Source organism: Sander vitreus, chromosome 17 (assembly GCF_031162955.1).
Source record: "Sander vitreus isolate 19-12246 chromosome 17, sanVit1, whole genome shotgun sequence".
Taxonomy (NCBI): domain Eukaryota; kingdom Metazoa; phylum Chordata; class Actinopteri; order Perciformes; family Percidae; genus Sander; species Sander vitreus.
The window spans coordinates 13,213,651-13,233,366 of NC_135871.1; the positions used below are offsets into that span (position 1 = coordinate 13,213,651).

Genomic DNA, 19,716 nt, shown 5'->3' on the forward strand with positions numbered 1-19,716 from the left:
ACAGCTTATTAACGTGCGCTTCTTGCCCCGTGTGCGCTGATGCACTCATCTGTTGACATTTCCGAATGCCTTCCTACAGTTGCTTAATAAAAGCTTTCCACACAAACAAACATACATGTGTCATTAGTATGAGAAAAAAATTAGATTTTAACTGTGCGGCTCTGTCGGACTCGGGCCGGGCTCGGACAGAAAAATTTGGACTGATCCGGACTCTACAGTGAACATCTCACTCTTGGCAAGAAAGGGAATATTTCCCAAAATGTCCAATTATTAATTTTAATAAATGTAGAGTCAAATCATAAGAAATTGTTGGTTTGATTGAGTTATATTCCTTTCCCAAGGCCATTTCTCCATTACTCTGTCTCTTGTCCACTTGCCTAACAAACTAACAGGCATGCGGATGGCTTTATTTCTTATCTGTATCTCCTGGAATTTCCTAATTGAATCTATGTGGTAATGACGTTACTTTATATTATTCTACCTTCCATCTCTTAACTCGCCTTTATACTAGATGTTCAACATCAGGTCAAGATGGCTTCTCCACGAACAGAACCAGCCAACTCTTTATGCGTAGAGTATGATTTTAATCTAAAGCTGTAAACTCAATTGGTACTGGTACGAAAGTCTAAATACAGAAAATAAGATAGATGAACATACAGTAGATTTACACTCCTCAAGTCAATGTCTTTTAGTTTACTAATGTTCTTTGCAAACAAATATCTACAACTGAAGGAATATATTAAATAAAGGAGCTTATAGAAAGTGCCACAAACTGACTATAGATAGTCAGTTTGTGGCACTTTCTACACACTTTCTACCAGCTTTTGAAAAATATAATTTGTTTTAAAAAATGGAGAGAGCTCAGCACAGCTCAATGAGCAGTTGGCAGAGCTCATGTTCATGAATGTGATGTATAAACCTACTGATCACGGAATCTTGCAGGTGGGAGCAATGCACTGTAGGACAAATTGTACATTATGTTCAACAGTTGGCCCGGGACTATTTTGTGTTTCTACAAAACATAACAGCAATTGTCCTGAGAGAGAACAATATGGTCTATAAAACATGCTGTAAAGCTGTCAATGTCTGTATCTCCTCCACGAACAATCCAACACTTCGCAAACAATAGAGACAACATTCACACTGCGTAGGTTTCATTTTTGTAATCCAAACAGACTTAGTGGGGCAATCTGTATTGCTCTGTAATGTTGCCAGCAGTGTAAACCTGCAAAAACAAAAAAAATGCTTCTTTGTTGACAATCTTAATAATAACATCAGTATGTTTGATGTACTTGGCTCTAACAATTTTAGAAAATGTTTAAAACAAGCATACAGAAAATAAGGCACCAAAGGAAGACAAGGCATCCTAGGGCCTCAGCTAGCTAATGTTCAGATCATGTACCCGCTGCAGACAAGCTGTCAACTCTCTGCTGTCAACTATTAAAAAATGCAAACATTCATCAAATTATGTGAACGCACGTCAACGCACACTGGCATGCATGTGTTCACCCCTGCCAAGGTGGACTGGATCAGCGAGTCACATGGACACATGGAAAGGCAGCTTCTATAATGGCCCCAGGTGAGGCTGAGATGATGGATATGGTCCGTCGCTAGGAGTGAACGCCCCGGGCCTGGGGCCACTGCGGGTCGACAACGTTACCTCCTTTGCCATCTGTCAGCACTGGGTGGGCACAAACCCATGACCGGGGCCTGGGGCAAACACACATCAGCATCACCTTCAACAACACACACCTCACTTTAGGGGCAAGGTGGGCAGGTCAGCACACAACACACAAGTATAGATCTGCCCATCTACATTCTGTATCCTACAATTCAACCCATTTCTGCTTTGAGCAAATGATTGTTACACATGCAGCCATTGAATTATCTACTCTGGTTTTTTAGTTTCTTCAGTTTGGATAGGTGGTGACACCAGGCCTTTTCATAAAGGAATATATGACAATAAATATAATAAAACTAGAAAAATCAATAGTACACCTGTCAGTGAAGCAAGCCATTTGATAGCCATCGCTCTGTTTTTCCTCTCAAGCTTACAGTGTCTCAGGAGCATGATGGTCAATCCCATACATCTGCATTGCAGGGGAAATCTTATCCCGAGGATGTTTTCTTTCTGTGAATAATTGAAGGCCCCACAACCTTACAGGGCACTGACACTCAGGCCAAACACTGCAGTATGTCTCTAAGTCCATGAGGCAGTTAAGTTTACTATTATGAATGAAATAAGACTCAGCCAACATAACTGATTACTTTGGACCTTTTCAAAACCATGATTTCACTTTTTTCATGACAGTTTAATTCCAATAGGATGCAGGTCCACGTAGGTCATTCCCATATCTGTTGGGGATGATCTGGGCAGACTCTGCATTTCATTTAACCATCATCTGAGTTCAGTGGTGGCCAAATTGCATGCCATTTACCAAATTGCATGCCTGGTATCTTTCCTCTGTCTCCACGACCTTCCAATAAAAAAAATAAAAAAACGCAATAAAAGCCATCTTAAAAAACAACTACCAATCATGAAATTTTTGAGTCACGATCACATGGCTGACACCAACACAAACACAGATGGGTATGATGGCTACACAATGAACAAACAAAGTAATCTTATGCTTTTTTATTCTGCAATAAAATCATCAGAAACATAAATCTTAGCTGCCAGCACTTCAGAATACAGTTCTGGCTTTCTTGTTAAATGCTTGCATTTTTTTTTCCATTAGTTGACGGGAAAAGTGCCTTTTTGACTAATTAAGTATATGCCTGTCAATCATAAAAAAGACTTACTGGACTATTGTGTATAGGTGTATTGTGAGCAGTCTGTGTGCTTAATTCCATTTAAATGAAGTGTAAGGAAAATGATGACCATCTCGCTGTTAGAAGACAGACACAAGATAAAAACCAAATGGCTTAGCTTGTAAAATGACAAAGGTAGGTTAGACAACTGGAATAGCAAGTTAGTAATGTAGGCTCACTATCACAAACTTGGGGGGGGGTCAAAATAGTGTGATGTTTCCAATAGTGAGCCATTTTTCCCAGTAAGTAGTGGGGCAGTGCGACTGATCACTAAGTCGCTATAGAGCTATAACTTGGAAATGATTGCGCCACCTCTGTGTCTTCTCAATTAACTTAACGATACTGACATTTAAAAGTAATCAAATGTTTTTCCATTGTTGTCTGTCTCACAACTGAACAGCACGAGCATTAAAAGGATGACGTCTGCCCTGATGTCAATGACGTATATTGGAAACTTACTTTGTAAAACTCAGTGGAACACAAGGCATAACTTCAAACCTAGACTAAACTGCTTCTTGTTTGTGGTATAAAAAGCCCCAGGTTACAGCTCATTAATGTCCTGTCAGTCTGATCATACGTGAACTCAAACAGGCTCTAATACATCATCCAGAGAAAAATTGTTACGCAGAAAAAAATTGCTTTTCATAGCTGTCTACTGTACATCTTTATGAGTTTTTGTTTTGAATTATGATTTTAGATATTTGGTTTTCATTGAGAGTTGCTCAACATTAAATCTATCCTTAAGATCAGATGTGCAATATCAAAATGTAACAGTAGATCTCAGGCACCTAAAACTAAAGACTAAATAATCCTTAAACTCATATCCATATTCAAGTATCATATCATGTAGCACAATTAAAGAACCTGCACTGCATTTGTGCAGTTGGGTGAGCAGTGCTTAATACTCAAGGTAAGTCTCAGATCTTAGTAATGATGCTTGCAGGATTAGTATTAAATCTAGGCTGTGCAGACTTATTGCAGCCTGAGCTTGTAAAACAATAATCCCTACCGATATTAGGACAATCACAACAATGCCTAAAGGTAGTACCAGACACAATAAAGAGAAATAGTACATGGATGATTATAAAAGAAGTGAATCTGCAGATTGAGCTGTTATTGGATACTAAGTTGCAGAAGATTTTTCACCACAAGATTACTGTGACACTAAGTTTATTACAGTGTCTTTGTAAGAGCCAGGGAGGCGACGAGGTACCCACACACTGCACTGAAGGTGTAGCAGTGCAGCATGTCAAATCTTCGATTATCCCTGTGAATTAGAGAGAGGCCAGGTTTCTGCCCCTCAACTCAGGGACCAAGACAAACAGAGTCACTACAAGCCAGTTCAGCCAGAACTGAACCATGTGCTGTGAGTGCAAATGAAATGGCCCACCCAATGTGTTTTGAATGTCCCACACTTCCCCCGAACGACCATTACACCCTCCTCACCTAGGGTTAATTTACAAATAGTGGGGCCAATTGGCTATGTGGTTGCAATGATGTGACATCGTGGCCATTCATTCTCCTCATTCATTCTCCCCAGGGACAGGCTATACTCTGCATCTCTTGAATTTCCACCAGCAACAAACTATAAAACAGAAATTGCACTCTGCAAAAAAGGTTATGAAAGAAACATGGCAAGGAAAAGAATGCCAGATAAGATCAAATATTAGTTGTGTTTAATAAATACCATATTGGCCTGAATAGAAAGAAAGAGAAGAAAATGCTTCTAAAAAGTGGCATGTTATCATGCTTATGTTAGCATTCATGTCAAAGCACCGCTGTGCCTACATACAATCTCACAGAGCTGTTAGAATGGCTGTAGTCTCGTTTTATTGTTATATTAAAACCAAAAAAAATGAGATTAACGTTTTCAAAAGGGAAAAAATAAGAAATAAATCACTGTATTAAAAAAAAAACAATGAAAAAAACAATGGAGGAATACAATGGCTCAAAAATGACTAGGAAACCATTGCTCTAGTGTGTCTGCTACATTTAGTCAAGTGTCAAGTCAAAGAGTAGTTACTAATTATATTATAAAACAGAACCAAAAATTAATGTTGAGTGTTATTATTAAAGGTAGACTATAGCTATAAACACTGACTTTAAAAAAAAACTAGTTTGATGCTAAATAGAATATTAGCAAAGTATGTTCTAAAAACTGATACAAAAACACAGCCAAGGTTCTGTTACATTACTGAAATACCGCATGCTGTAAGATCTTATCATATGACATTTTTCGCTTGGAGGTTTCTGTCTTTGTGCCTCTCCATGATGCTTGAGCCAATACCAACTTTAGAGGATGTACCTGCTGACAGCACTGCTGGTGGATAGCAGCCTCACACTATGACTGGTTGTGAGATTTATATACTGTATGTGTGCTGGCCAGGGTTGATAATACAGAGAGCAATGCAGGTGAGGATCCATCACTGTCAAGCACTCTCAATGTCTCTTCTAGATAGCAGGCTTTCGTCTTTTCTTTCTTTTTTGCTGGGAAGGTAACAGCTACATTGTATCTCTTATCCTTGAGTGGTTTTGATTAAGCATCATCTAGTGTTAAATGCTATCTTTCTGCAGCTTGACATTTTCTGTCATTTTGTCCACCAGCCCTTCAAAAAGCTAAAATGATGCGTCACATTTTTGTGTTTGTTAACAGAACTATCTAAAAGGCCATCATTGGAAACTGTTTGGAAAAGGGCAGGCAGTTAAAAAAAAAAAAACCTGGCAGGTGATTGGATGAACCATTGGTCTATCAAACTCTTGCCAGTCGGGAGAACTGCAAAAACTTTGCTCTTCTTTTAATAAATAAATACTCTCTAGTGTGATATAACTGATGCTATTGCAGCATCTACGCAAACCCCCTCAGGAGCCATCATTGCCTTTTGAACACATACCTAAACCACACCCGTAGCTCCTCGCTGGTCAAGGATTGGTGATCCCACAACTCTCTCGCAAGAATCCAGCTGCCGTGCAAGGTAATCATATTTACTATTTAATGCAGACAATAACAAGAGCTAGGTCACTATAAAGCTGATAGTGGCTGACCATCAGACCTGTGTGGGTTGGCAGTTCGGATTCAAAATTGACATCAGCAGATAGGGTACTGTATATTTCAAATTTGTCTCCAATTAGCACAAAAAAGTTCACTTGGGGGAAGCAATAATTTCCCCAAACAATAAATAAATGAAGCCAGGGTAGGACAGTCTAAAACATATCAGTAGACAAGAGAAGCGAGTAGCATTTCTTGGTGTATGTGTACAATAGCTGGTTCATTGTTTGTGAATGCATACACAAGTGCATTATGGTTTAATTAGATGTGACAAGGCACTGCTACAGAGAGCAGACACTTCATTAAGACATGACAGTAAGGCCCTTAGAGTAAGCTACCTCCCCTGCGTAGAACAGGAAGCACACAGCAGAAAAAAACACTACAGAGATTATTTGACATGTACGAGCCAAGTCTGGGGTTCAGGTCAGGATACCTCAAGATATGATAAAAAAAAGGTCACATCAGGCTAGGTCTTAGTAGTATTTACCATCTCTGTATTTGAGTGGGTTTTAAATCCTAGAATTGAATCAATCCTATAAGCAAAGGGGGAGTTCTAATAACTATTAATAACAATTATGACTCATCAGCTTTTTCACATGGTGCATTTCTTTCCTGATTAGACCAGTGTGCTCTAAGCTGATAATATTCTTTGTTGATAAAGCATGAGTGGACACCTACTGGTTTAAGTAGAATATATGCAATAACCCAAGTCAAGCATTTAAAGAACTTTTTGATAGTGCACCTGAGAAGGGGGGAGAAGGACCCTTCAAAATGATTATACTTAGGATGATTAGGACTGACTTTACCCTCTAGGAGATGAGTGGGTAGTGCAAGAAGACAGACCCTAAATCTACAGAGCCAGTTCCACTGAAAGATTTAATTGTGCTGGCATTTTGACCTTTGTGTGCACAGTGAGACAGCAGTGTTTGCTGAAAACTTTTTTTTAAATGTTTTTTTTTTTTTATTGAAGGCATGCATTTAGAGTAATCAGATATCAGAGACTAGGGATTATGTGTACTCATAAGAAAACAATTTTTTGAAGATTATTGTATCAAGCAAGTTTCATTATTCTCTCAGCATTACAATCCTGTGGACATCAGTTTACTGACAATCTGTTAAAGAGACAAAGTTCAGTTATCTCTCGTTTTTCTTGTCAATTATACGTCAACACGTCTGATCTAGCAGCGTGAAGAGTGAAGAATTTGGTTGAATTCCTCTGTTTTGTGTTTCTGGGTGCCTGGTGAATGTAAGTTCAGTATTCAGTCTCCCTTTAGCTCCCCTTTGGTCTCCACTAACTCCTGAGGGAAAAATCTGGCTCTTAAGCTGCTAAATGCTCCACTATGTTCACCAGCTAGTCACAGTCACTTATTGTTGTGTGAAACTAGGCAGGCAGTGTCTGTGGGTTCATCACTATGAGCAAAACATTTCCAAAAAATATGATTATAGGTGATTTAAATATTGATATTGAAAGCAATAGGCACTTACAACAAGTGAATTTGCCTGGATTTATGTGTGCTGAGTTAACTCCAAAGTATCTTGACCATTACCTCTCATTGCTAGACAGGCCTATAAAAGGTCTCAGATCTATTTGTCTTATAATTTTCGGATCCAATTGCGCTCTTAGACAGCCTGATCTACATTTTCTGGAGTTTTAATGGTTAAAGGCTGATACTGCCGCCGTCAATGTTAGCCATTCCCTTTCCACTGGGGCCAGTTATACTAAAAATGTACGTGCCTCAGTATTGTCAAGCTCTCAAGATATAAAAGCATTCACTGAATTGCAATTGCCATCAGTGTTGAGATGGAACATCTGGACAATGATTAAAATGCTGCCTATTCAAGGGAAAGGACAGTGAATGCATTTTCCAGAGGCCAGACACAATGTTTTTCTAAGAGTAGTGTCCTGAGACAGTAATGTCCTACCTCGGGTAGCTCTCCATGGGAAGGTCATCACGTTGAATCAAACTGAACGCATTGACATCTCCCAATGCTCATGTTTTTGCATGCCTCATTCATCTCTCTGCCTACATCACAGAGCAACTTTTTAATCCAGTGACCTTTCTTTCTGTATGAATGCATTAGGTAACACCTTAGCCAACACAGTTAGCCTTGACTATTCTCCTTTTTCCAAGCTTTTAAATTCCACTTTAAAAGGTGAGCTTGCCACATAACTTGACAGTACAACATCTCTAAATTAATTTGGCCAAAATCATCACAGTATCACCACTAACCTGCCTGAAGCTGTACCGATACACCACATACTTAAAAAAACAAACAGGCACAAGTAGATTATCAAAAAAGAGGATCTGATATACAGTTAAAAAATGAATTAAACTGTATATTACACTGCTTAACATCTAAACCAATAGCTGTACACATGAATGCAACGAAGTAAACTGTAATTGATTAAACTATTTAAGCATAATCTGGTTAGCATAAGGGCATAATATCAGATATATCTAAAGCAGAACATATGTTGTGTATATTAATAAATATCTCTGTAATAAACTGCATTGCTAAATTGTCATGGTCATTTATATCACTTCATTTCTCCCCAGATGAAAAGGCCTGAAAAAGGCAGGCATCCATCTTATCAAGCCTGTTCCTTTCTGCCAATCTCTTGGTTCCTTGGTGGCAATTTATAACACCACATGGCGCTGGGATATAATTATAGTCTATTGTGTGATATTTCGCCTGCATTACATGCTCCTGCCACGGTTCAGGAACCATGCTGAGTCTGAGAGAAAACCATTCCACTGGATCAATATTTATGATTCTATTATTTGTCAGCATCTGCAGACCCTTACACAAACTGTTATAATGGTCAAAGAGAGAGAGAGGGAGTTAGGGGACGGCCATTAATGTGGGTTCTTTATAGCCGCTGGAAAAAAAAAACATAAAAAACTAGGTACAAATTATCTATGAGTTTGTCATTTCATAATATGAGTTGAACAGGCTGCTAAATTGACAGAAAAGCATGATTTTGTTTTGCTTTCAATATAATTGATCTTTAAAAAAAGCTCTACATAAAGCTTAAACATGACTTTATAGATACCTAAACGTTTAAGGCTTTTTATGCTTTCATTAATTTTCATAAATATTAAATGGGTTTAAAGAACTTACTTCTGAACAATGAAACTAATCAACACAGAATTGCACTTCGAAGGCACTCAACATTTTTTTCTATAATCCTTGAAATAGCTTGAGACGTACTGTATGTGCATTAACTGTTGTCTCAGTGAGACTGTAAAGTTATACAATCTGTCAAAAAAGAATTATTTGTGTATATTTTTCAATATGAAGTTAAACCCACTCCCTCCTAGATATGCTAAACTCTTTCTTTAACCAATCCAATTAATCCAAAATGAGTTAAATCCAAAGTGAATTGAAACTATATTTGTAAAAGCTGATTAACCCCTGATTCAAGGGTCATTTTAGTGTACAATTCTGCTTCATTTAAGCTACTATGTATGCTTTTCCTGCAACTGACAAACTGAATATTTGAAATTCTGACACAGATTTTAACTCTGTGTGTATACTCTTAGTATCTTAATGGTTTCAATTATATATTACTTGCTTCCTATCAGGGCTTACTTGAAATATTCATATAATGTAAAATGCCCCTTATTTAAACAAATATAAGCTTTGTGTTAATCAGCTTTCAATGCTATAACAGAGGAGCTTTGGCTCCATAACAATTAAAGCACATTTCTTAGTTCTCAATGAGGTCACTTTTTGATTGGATTGTACAGGCTGAAAATTTCCTGGGGGCCGTGAAGCTTCTATTTTTACTTTGTATGAACAACACATGAAGCCATTTCCTACATTCTGACTATGCTCTTTGTTGTTCAGTGCTCAGGTATTCCTAGATTGTAATGAAGTTTGTTGCAAGAAAATTCCCGATGCAATGATGCAAGTAAATAAAGACATTTTTTTTTAATTAGCATTTACATTTTGAGAACGTTTAAGAAACAGTTACACTTGGATTAGGAATTTGATTCTTATAGACACAAAGAATTTCTAAATAGCATAATAATTATTTTTATAGTGTTTTTCAATGTCTTCTGTTTTCGGCTGTGTGAGAATGGTCTGATTGCCATTTCATTAGACAGGACATACATTTTGTGTTGCATTGTTTAGTCACACATTGTGATATTTGAGAAGTAATATGCTCCTGTACAGCTCATGCAGGGCAGATAAAGATGATGGAAGACCACTATGATGATTATCACTCTAATATACACACACACACACACACACACACACACACACACACACACACACACACACACACACACACACACACACATACACACATACACACACACACACACACACCACAGTCCCACATCTGATTGCACGGGGAGAAACGCTCCACAGTGTTCCTGTGGTCCCACTCCCAGTGGTGGAACAATGCACTTATTTCTTATTTCTATCAGTTTTTAGGTCAGAGGACTTGAGAAAAAGGAAAGGCGTGACACAATTAAGTAAGGCAAATGCTCCACTATATAAGAGCATAATGATGAGATGTATTATATGAATCCGGGATGTGCTTAACGTCATGCTGTGCATTGTGAATATTTCAAAATGGATTAAGTTGAGAGAATAATTTAGAGATGATCTTACCTGCTGAGGCTCTCGTGGTGTAGTCTGTTTGACTCGCCTGCTGGATGCCGTGGTTGTGGTGATCTCCATGATAGACGTGGACGTCTCTGAGCGATTGGCTGTGGTGCTAGACTGTGGCGTGATAGAGGAGGGCGACTCCCCCACAAGCCGCACGCTGCCCTGGATCCTGATGTTAGGATCCCCCTCCGCAGCCATGTTGAACACCTTCAAGCCATTATAGTAGAGGCCCGAAAGCTGGCCCTGAAAGGATCGACTCCGGTCTCGCTCCCAGCCCCCAATCTGTATAGTGGTTTGGCTGTTGAAGATTGTAAGCTGCCGCCCTGTGGGAAAACAATGTTACATATATACAAGAATGTTGGTCTGTGGACTCAGCCACTTTTACTGAACAGGAAAAAAAAAGACAGAGACACAGATTATTTGCCCAGTGGCTAATGAGACCAATAAATTACAGGTTGAAGAGGCAAACCCTGGTAATTTATTGCAGTAAAAATGATGAGATGCCTATGAAAATAAAAAAAATTAAAACATGTCAAATAAAAAAAGGATTTAGTAAATCAATGCAGCTTTGCTAAAAGGGCAGTATAATCTAAAATAACAAGAAACAAGCTTAATCATACATAGTACTGTTATGGGAATGCAATAGAGTTAACTACACTAAAAAAAGATAACATTATATTGAAAGTAACATAAAAGGACAATTTGCAGGAAATTGCTTGTACAATAAGACAAATATATATAACATTTGTCTAACAGATGCCAAAAACATATTTCATTAGGCTTTGTTTATGTTATTCTGCATTCTTCTGTCAAATTGTAGGAGTTACAAACTTGGTATAAAGCAAGCATGAAAAAAAGAAGCCTAACATGGTTAGAGGCTGTGAGAATTGGACTTTTCTTGTGTGCAATCTCACAGGATGCAGGACACACTTCAGGAAATTTGAAACTATTCATCCTTTTAGCAAAAGCAACCAAGGAAAATAATATTTAGAACGGATATGGTTGGGCACATGGAAAACCCAAAAACATTTTATGACAGCACTTTCATAATGCAAAACAGAAAAACAAAAAAACAAAAAGAAACATAAAAAATGATAGGGCTTATTTCACATTTTAAGTAAAAAATATGAATTTTTTATTGAACTATAAAAAAACAAAGCATGCACTCAGTTTGTTTTATATTACAGTTCCTTGGTCTAATGCCCTATACATATTTACAATGTCTGTTAAAGGGACTCAGAATTCTGATGCCAATTCATATTGCATTCTATTTATCAGCTAGCAGTTTAATCACAACAGATCAAATGACACCAAGTACTGTACTGTACATGTTTCAAAAGTGTTTCAAATAACACTTAGCAACTAATGAATGATTAAACAAGAACTTTTAAATTGATCATTTAGATGTTTACAATACTTTATAGTCATTTTAACAATGCTGATATTACTTCATTAAGTGGATTTAAATTCATATTTACAGTCCCTTTAACCTTAAGTTGACAATAAACACGTATTAAAACAGCTGACATCTATAAAATAAATACATTATTATGAAAAGTATGAAACACTACAGATTAAATTTAACTGTTCAAATCATTTAGTTTTTAAAGTTTTACTGAACATTTATTTTTTTAGGTTTATTATTTACAAAATAGTGCTACAACTTGGTTATGATCAAATTATTTTATTTAAAATTTTAATCAGTGATTTTACCTTTGTCGAGTAGCCATTCGTCAACTACTCGACCAAGTCGGTATGGGATTCGCTGTCTAGCAATCGCCAGGCGTTCGTTATCATTGTTGCCTTTAAAGTTTAAAGAGACATTTCAGTGGTTACAATCTGTAAGGTCAAAGGTTAAATGTTCATACTTAATGCTGGAGCTATACAATTGCACAACGTTTTTATAATTTAAAAAGTTTTGTATATTTAAAAAAACAATATTTACTAAAAACATTATTTGAACAACTCATTTCACTCCTTTTATTTTATTTTAGCCAACAAATTAGGCCTATATTAATTGAAAATAAGTGGACTAGCACGCAAACGTTTCATCTAGGTTAATAGGGCTATGTTATCAACCAACCCATATTACAAATGTATACATTTCCATTGCAAAATCTTTACCCAAATCTTTTCCATGCCATTAGTCTTTCCCCTCTATATCTTTTTAACTGGCTTTTAAACTAGTTATATACATTTTCAAAAATAACATCATTTAAATGTATTGTTGAATCAACCTTTTATGGTTTAAAGGACAATTTAACGTAAACATATTACAAATGCCCACCCCATTTATAAATAGCCTAAATGACAAGAAATAATAAGCTAATCGCAATACAACAATTAACACAGTATACATTCAGAGCATCTGGTCAGAGAAAAGTCAGAAGACAATGTCAAAGTAGGTACATACACTGTAAAATCTTTGATAAAATGGCTTTGACAAAAGCTATAAGTCATAGAGAAGGAAAAGTCATTTGACTGTCTAAATATTGCATTGATGACATCAAAGTCAGTGGAAAAACGTATTCAGAAAATAAGCCAAAAAAATTGCCAGCTAGAGAAAAACTTCACTCCAAGATTGGAGGGGCACTTCGGCATTAATGAGGGCAAACTCTGCATCACCCTTTGTCAAGGCCAATAACCTCTCCAGAACAGAAGACTTTCAGTAAAGTGGCACTGTCTCGGAGTGCTTTTCCCCTGGTATTGTCTGCAGAGATTGAATTCAGTCAGCACCATTCTTCAGCAGATTGACAATGTTTGTCCCATCAACTATATTAATTCAGTTCTTGCAGATAAAAGATCCGGTAGCTAACAATGATTCGGTGGAGAATAGCTTCGGAGGGGAAAGAGTCACAGAGAAATGAAGGAAAGGAGGTAACCTTGTAACAGATGCACAGTTGGTCTGATGAAAGGTCTTAGAGGTAAAAAGACGCATAAAAAGACATTTTTTAATCGCATCAGCTTGAATTACTGTAGAGGATCAGCTACCAGAAAAGGGTTTAAAGCTTTTCTATACAGCTCATAGAATTTGGCTGCAGCTGATTGTGCCCAGTTGGAACACAAAGGCTTGTGAAGGAGATTTAGTGGAACACGTCTTCCTCAACACTGACATAGACAGTTCAGACATTCTGCATTACAACAAAACCCACACAGGAACACTGTGTATGTTATTTGATGTCAATCTCTGAATGCAATTTAGTGAGCCACATTTCTAAAAGAATGTCCAGTTATCTGACGTGATACTGCACATTTAGTACACGTACTTATTATACCCATACTTATAGTATACCCATTTTTCATATTTCTATACCCTTTTCCCCCATTAATCATGGAGCACCTTCTTGCTAAACAGAGTGCAACCAATTTATGTTGATGTGCAGGAATGTCATCTTCAACATAAATTGGTCACAAGTTTACATGTAAGTGTATTCATGCTTATGCTGATTCATGATCGATTGATGATGAATGACAATGAAGATTGGCAACATTCTATATCTTTGAAATTGTCAACAAATCCCATGAAAAGACCAAAAACAATGTGTTAGTCCACTCCGACTACTCAGGCTGAGTTCCAAGATGTAAATCTTTAAGAACGAGTTACAATTATAGAAAAGGCTTAATGATTTCCTCAAAAAGCTGGCCACTGTAGTTTTTAGCAAATGTCACTCAATCATGAGAAAATAGTGCATTTGTTGGAGACTATTTTTAGTTTGGTGCTCTGGCGTGTTTTTTTTTGTGATTAACAATTTTGTATTTATTTTTAACACAACATACAAAACATACAATTTGCAACATGAATATATCCAAACCCCCCGTCACCACCCACCCAGACAAAAAATAAAGAAAATATGACACAGTAACTACAATATTCAAGACCATACAACAAAATAGACAATAAACTATAGACACTCTGGTGAGTTTAAGAACATGTCACCCAGCGCAACGGTGTAGCTCATTGATTGTGTTGTGTTTTTGGACAACAATGGAGCTCTGTGGCCCAGAGGTGTAAATTATGCCAGACTGTAGATACAAAGGCAATACTTGCAGGAACAACGCATTGTTGTTTTTGGTAATTTCATGGGATTTGTTAACAATAACAAAATTATAGAATATCACCAGACATATTCCTTAAAGAAAATTCTATGGTTGTTTAGAATTGTCATACCTAACTAATTTATTCTGTAGCTACAAAAATCACTAAGCTTCCTCCAGGTAGGTGGATGTAAAGTACACCAGCCTCCAGTTGCTTCCAGCTTATGTAACGTCTACCATACTGCCTGCTGTTGAACGCACACTGTATTTTACCTTATACAAGGAGCCCTGCACCACCTAATTCTTATAAGCACTGTACATGATGGAAGTATTACACACAAACAAATAATAAACAAACAAGCAAGTGCACACACACAGCTGCACTTCCTTACATTTTGAATGTGTTAAATTAATGAATAATCCATGACTTGCTGTTGTCATGGAGCATTCATGGGCTTCGTTAATTCCGGTCACCTCCATTTGTCAGTCATGGGGTGTTAGTTATGTCACCTCTCCGTTTTCTGCTACTGAGACACTTAATCTGAGGAGAGGTCAGCATCAAACTGGGCTCTGGAGAACAGTTAGCTTACAGCTGTTGGGAGGACGATGAGGACACATACGTTCAGACTGAAGAAGAGCAACACTCATTTCAATGTGTTGATGAAGAGGGCAAAGAACTACTAGAAAGACAGTGTCAGATGGGCAGGCACATACATCCACAAACACACACACACATTTATCCTCACCACCGCTGTGCCAAAATCCTTTACTTTTGTGCAAAAACATGTTCCATTTTCAAAGACAGTAAGCGCTTTATCCTTTTGGCTCTGCACCCCGTGGCACACCAAGTCTATCCTTATACTGAGGTTAATTAAGTATGGATATAATCAAGGTCTGATCGTGTATTGATCCCCACTATGGGACACCGGAGTGTTAAACAATGCTATCCCCTGGGCTTCGATGCAGCAGCAGAGCCCATTCATCCTGCCTGCGAGCGAAGCCTGTGACTGCTGCTCAGTGGTGATTTGGTTTGGTATGGGACAGCCTGGCTTATCTCCTCCGCCAGGCAGCAGCGATTCAGCTGAGCCGTCCCAACTGACCCGCTTTGCCCTCACTCACTTGTTTTCTTTTTATTAATAAAGTGGTCTGATAAGGTGGGAGCTTTATATCATTACAAGCCCTTGGACACTCGCCATATTAAATGAACAAATATGCAAATTCTTCCTCTGTTCATGGAGCCAAGAGAATTAAAAAAGGAGGAACCTACACAAATCTCACTGTTATTTTTTATTATTCTGCTCCCTTTTTCTACTCTGACTGTGGCAGCCATTGCACCATTTTTTAGGCATGCTCAGTAATGACTGCTTGCACAATGGGCTGAATAGTCTCATGGATAGAACAGAGACGAAACCAGAGCAGATAGGACGGAGCTTTGATGGATAAAGCTAACCCTCCTCCCCTCATAGCCCACAAATCAGACTCCACACCGCAAGGTGGAAAAACAGGACAGAGTTTGAGATCCACAGAGGGGGCAGGGGTGGACAGATCGAGGTAAAAAGGACAGAAAAAGAGGGAACTGAGAGCTGAGGGGAGTGGAGGGTGAGCTCTGTAAGTGCACCACGCTCTGATTATAGTAAAAGAATAAGGCCAGAGACTTGTCCATTATCTTTGTGTGAAGCGAGTGTTAGGATCCGATTGGATACTGCGTCGTACCCTGCAGGCCTGGCAGCGCCATTGTGATGGTATTACTTCCATGGACAAGACTCGGGAGAAGGGGCTGATTTTTTGCTGCTGCCCAGCCTTTTGTATGCGCTGCAGAATGAAAGCGGGGCAAGAATAAAGGAAAGAGAACCAAACTACAACAAATAGAAGGCTAGTATGTGTCTGCGTGTTTTGCATTTTTAGATTCTAATAATTGTGCTAAAGACTTTTAATGGCCCATAAGTATGCAGTACGAGACTTTTTAATGAGATTACGAGGGCAGAAATATAGGCCCTGGTAAAGCAATTATTTCCTTGCTTTGAGAATGATCGCTCCCTCCCATATAATCCCCTACTCTCTGTCATTCTCACTCTCCAGCCATCATTTTTATCTTTACTGTCTACTCTTATTATAATCACTGTTGTTCTGTATGTGGCCTAAGAGTGGCTGAGGGCTGCTATTATGAGTGCGTTAGAGGCATACATGGATACTAATCAAACTACAGGCGAGCTGAGAGAATAATGGCTTTGTGTGCTGGGGGTGAAGGGAGGAACTGTGCAGTTATTGTGATTGGGCGTAATTAGTCTGCAACAAGCCTAATAAGGTAGCTGGACTTAGCATTGTCACTGATGCATGATTGGTGGGGATGAGATTGGTCACTTCTTCCCTGCAGCATTCATAACTCAGCACATAACATCAGAGGTTTTTGGTTCCCTGACGACAACTTAACAACCAATATTAAATATACTGTGCTGTTTTTCATTAACAGGCATGAAATAGTCCAATACATTAACTTTCCGAGGCTACTGTATGTAATTGAGCTGAGTGATAGTGTTTTATCAAGTGGCTAATTTTATATTGAACTGAAGCTAACCCTTTCGTGTTGCACCTTTGTGTATTAAAAACAGTTGTTTTAACCGACTTAATCCAGTTTAGGAACCGCCCATCTGTATGTATCATAGGCGTCTTGGGGACTGTTTGAAGATTGAGATTGTAGCATCCAGGCATGTAACCCTGCTGTGCATTCTGCCATGTCCACAACATGTCAAAAGCCATTAGCTTCCTTTTCCACCTGAGGCAAGTAGCGAGGATTGAGTCCCAGTCATAAAAACCTCTTTCATTTGGATGAATGCACTGGTCATAGCTAAAAAGGTCACCAAACATTATGCAAAAGGGGAGAGACAGGTTGGATTTGTCTTCCGTTTGTCCTTCTGCCCAGTCATGTCATGCTCACAATCTAACAGATGTTTTTGATTTAGGGCTGCAGTTTTTACTCTTGTGGAGTAAATGCTACACTTGTTTGTGCAGCAATTTTGGTGCGTTGATAAAAGCATTACCGTACAGTCATACAATAGTCACACTCCTTTAATAATCTATAGGTTTTGTCAAAGCCTTTAAGCAGTTAAAAAGTTAACCATTTCAACAACACAAGCAGTGTTATTTAAATTATTTTTAGAGCCATCATACAGCTAACATCTTGACATTCTACAGAATCATACCAGTGTTGCTGAGTTTTTTTTCATTTCCAACAGTAGATTGCATTTTCCCTAATGTGAACCTTCATTTTCCAAAGACAAAGTTGAATCAATGGACGTTAGAAGTTACCACTACACTATAAAAGAAAGTGCCAGTACAAGTATTCCAGCCATATAATGTGGAACCTATTGCATATATTATACTTTTGCAATTACTAAATACTGATTACACAGGCCAGTAATAAGGAAATTCATCTTCCACAGTCATGAAAATGACTTGAAAATGAAATGAAAATGATTATTGTTAGTAGTAACACTACTTAATTAATATAAATGAGTAATTGTGGTGTATGCTTTAAAAATAATGTGTAAGTGCATTGTCATGGTTAAATGTAGCTGATCATCTGGTATCTAATTCTGAGTAAGCAACAGATTAATTCAGGTATTCATTTAGTTTGACTGTGTTATTACAGGTTGGTCTACCCCGTTGCCTTACTTCACTCAATCTTCTGTATTGGCAGAGACATAAATATCGAACTGGCACACAATTACTTGCCACAGTAAAAGTGGTAATTTGTCTATTGATTTGACCTGACTGTGAGCACACACTGTAGGTGGATTATTTATGTATATGGGGAATATAATGTAGACAGGGTGGGTGGTTGCCCTTTTATACAGTTTATATTTTGGACTATAGGAGTGGTTAAGTGCAACCCATTTACATGGACCTGGGATGTTTAACAGCATTGATTAATGTTAAGTTATAAACATCAGAGATGAAAAAAAAACTCAACAACACTTGTATTACAACTGCTGGAAACAGAAAAATAAAAAAGCAATTAAAGCACATGCCAAGTCAACATGAAAACATCCGAACATATAAGACGTTACTAGTGGGCTTGATAATCTCTTGGTCATTTAAGTGCCTTTTAGCAGTATCAGATGTAACTAAAGGCAAAGTGGGTGACTCACCTGTGGGGTAGCGCTCAATGACTGGCAGGTCATCCACCTGCAGAGTGGCATTACCCCCACTCCTCGTAAACTTCACTATATGGTACTTTCCGTCATTTACAAACTTTGATGTCTCCTCAATATTAATGTCATCGGTTCCAACATTAAATACAACGGCAATGTTTCCTTTTTCCTGAAAAGAGAAGAACACAGAAAAAAAAACGTTTAGTGACAATAAACATTACGGTTATGAAATGCCCAGTGTTGATAAGGGGTAGCTGAAGGGAGGGTTTTATAAGTTTTTTGGGGGACAGTAGAGGTGTGTCTTTAGTTATTGAACGTTATTTGTTGAGCAAGTCATTAGTCACCAGCAGGTACCGTCTTCACTTTATTCTGCATCTTAATAAAGCTGTAAAGTAAAATGTGTCAAGAAATGGTAATGTGTCATATCAAGTGACAGCTCTTGGTTAAAAAAAAGTCCTGTCCTGTTAGCTCACCTGGTTGAGCGTGCGCCCCATGTGCTAAGGCTCAGTCCTTACTGCAGCATCATACAGTCCCTAAATAGGTCCATACCCATTCATAATATCTATTTATTATATAGAGAGCAACCATCTATTTTTGAAACACCTTGTTTTGCTTGTTTTGATGATAAAATATATATATTTCAATGTACAGTAATTCTGGGAAGACAAGTCACTCAAGTCAGAGGATAAAGGACAATGGTGACGTATTACAATATAACTGCATAGATGACTTTAATGGAATAACCATGACTGAATTATACAAACTATTTTCCTAAACTCAGCTTGTATACAGCATTTATTCTGCATTAGCTAGACTGCACTTTTCATCGTTGGCATCCAGCTTTAAGAAAGGAGCCATATGGTTATTGCGTTTAGGCCTGGAACCCATTTTAAACAAGGGAAGGGTCCAGAGGAGGACTTGGGTTAGCACTGACATCCAACAAATTATGAACATACTGCAATTAGTGTTTTGAAACAATTAACAATTTTAATTTTTAATTTAACTGTAATAAGAAAAGCCTTTCAATTGTGCACACATTTTTTACTCTTT

The 19,716-nt window shown here is 37.9% G+C and overlaps 1 protein-coding gene across 7 annotated transcripts in view; it reads right to left on the reverse strand.

Annotated features, from left to right (window-relative positions):
* Nucleotides 1-19,716, reverse strand: part of LOC144532596 (neurexin-1a) — a 272,440-nt gene that overhangs the window by 24,247 nt on the left and 228,477 nt on the right. For 4 of the 7 annotated variants that reach the window (XM_078273444.1, XM_078273443.1, XM_078273447.1 and 1 more), the window contains 2 exons: nt 18,664-18,835; nt 10,484-10,803 (listed from right to left, as the gene is read on the reverse strand). In XM_078273444.1, the coding sequence (XP_078129570.1) occupies nt 10,484-10,803; nt 18,664-18,835 (492 nt within the window). Of the gene's footprint in view, nt 1-10,483; nt 10,804-12,123; nt 12,284-18,663; nt 18,836-19,716 lie in introns of those variants that run through there. The other 3 variants (XM_078273449.1, XM_078273448.1, XM_078273445.1) reach the window with 2 other exon arrangements.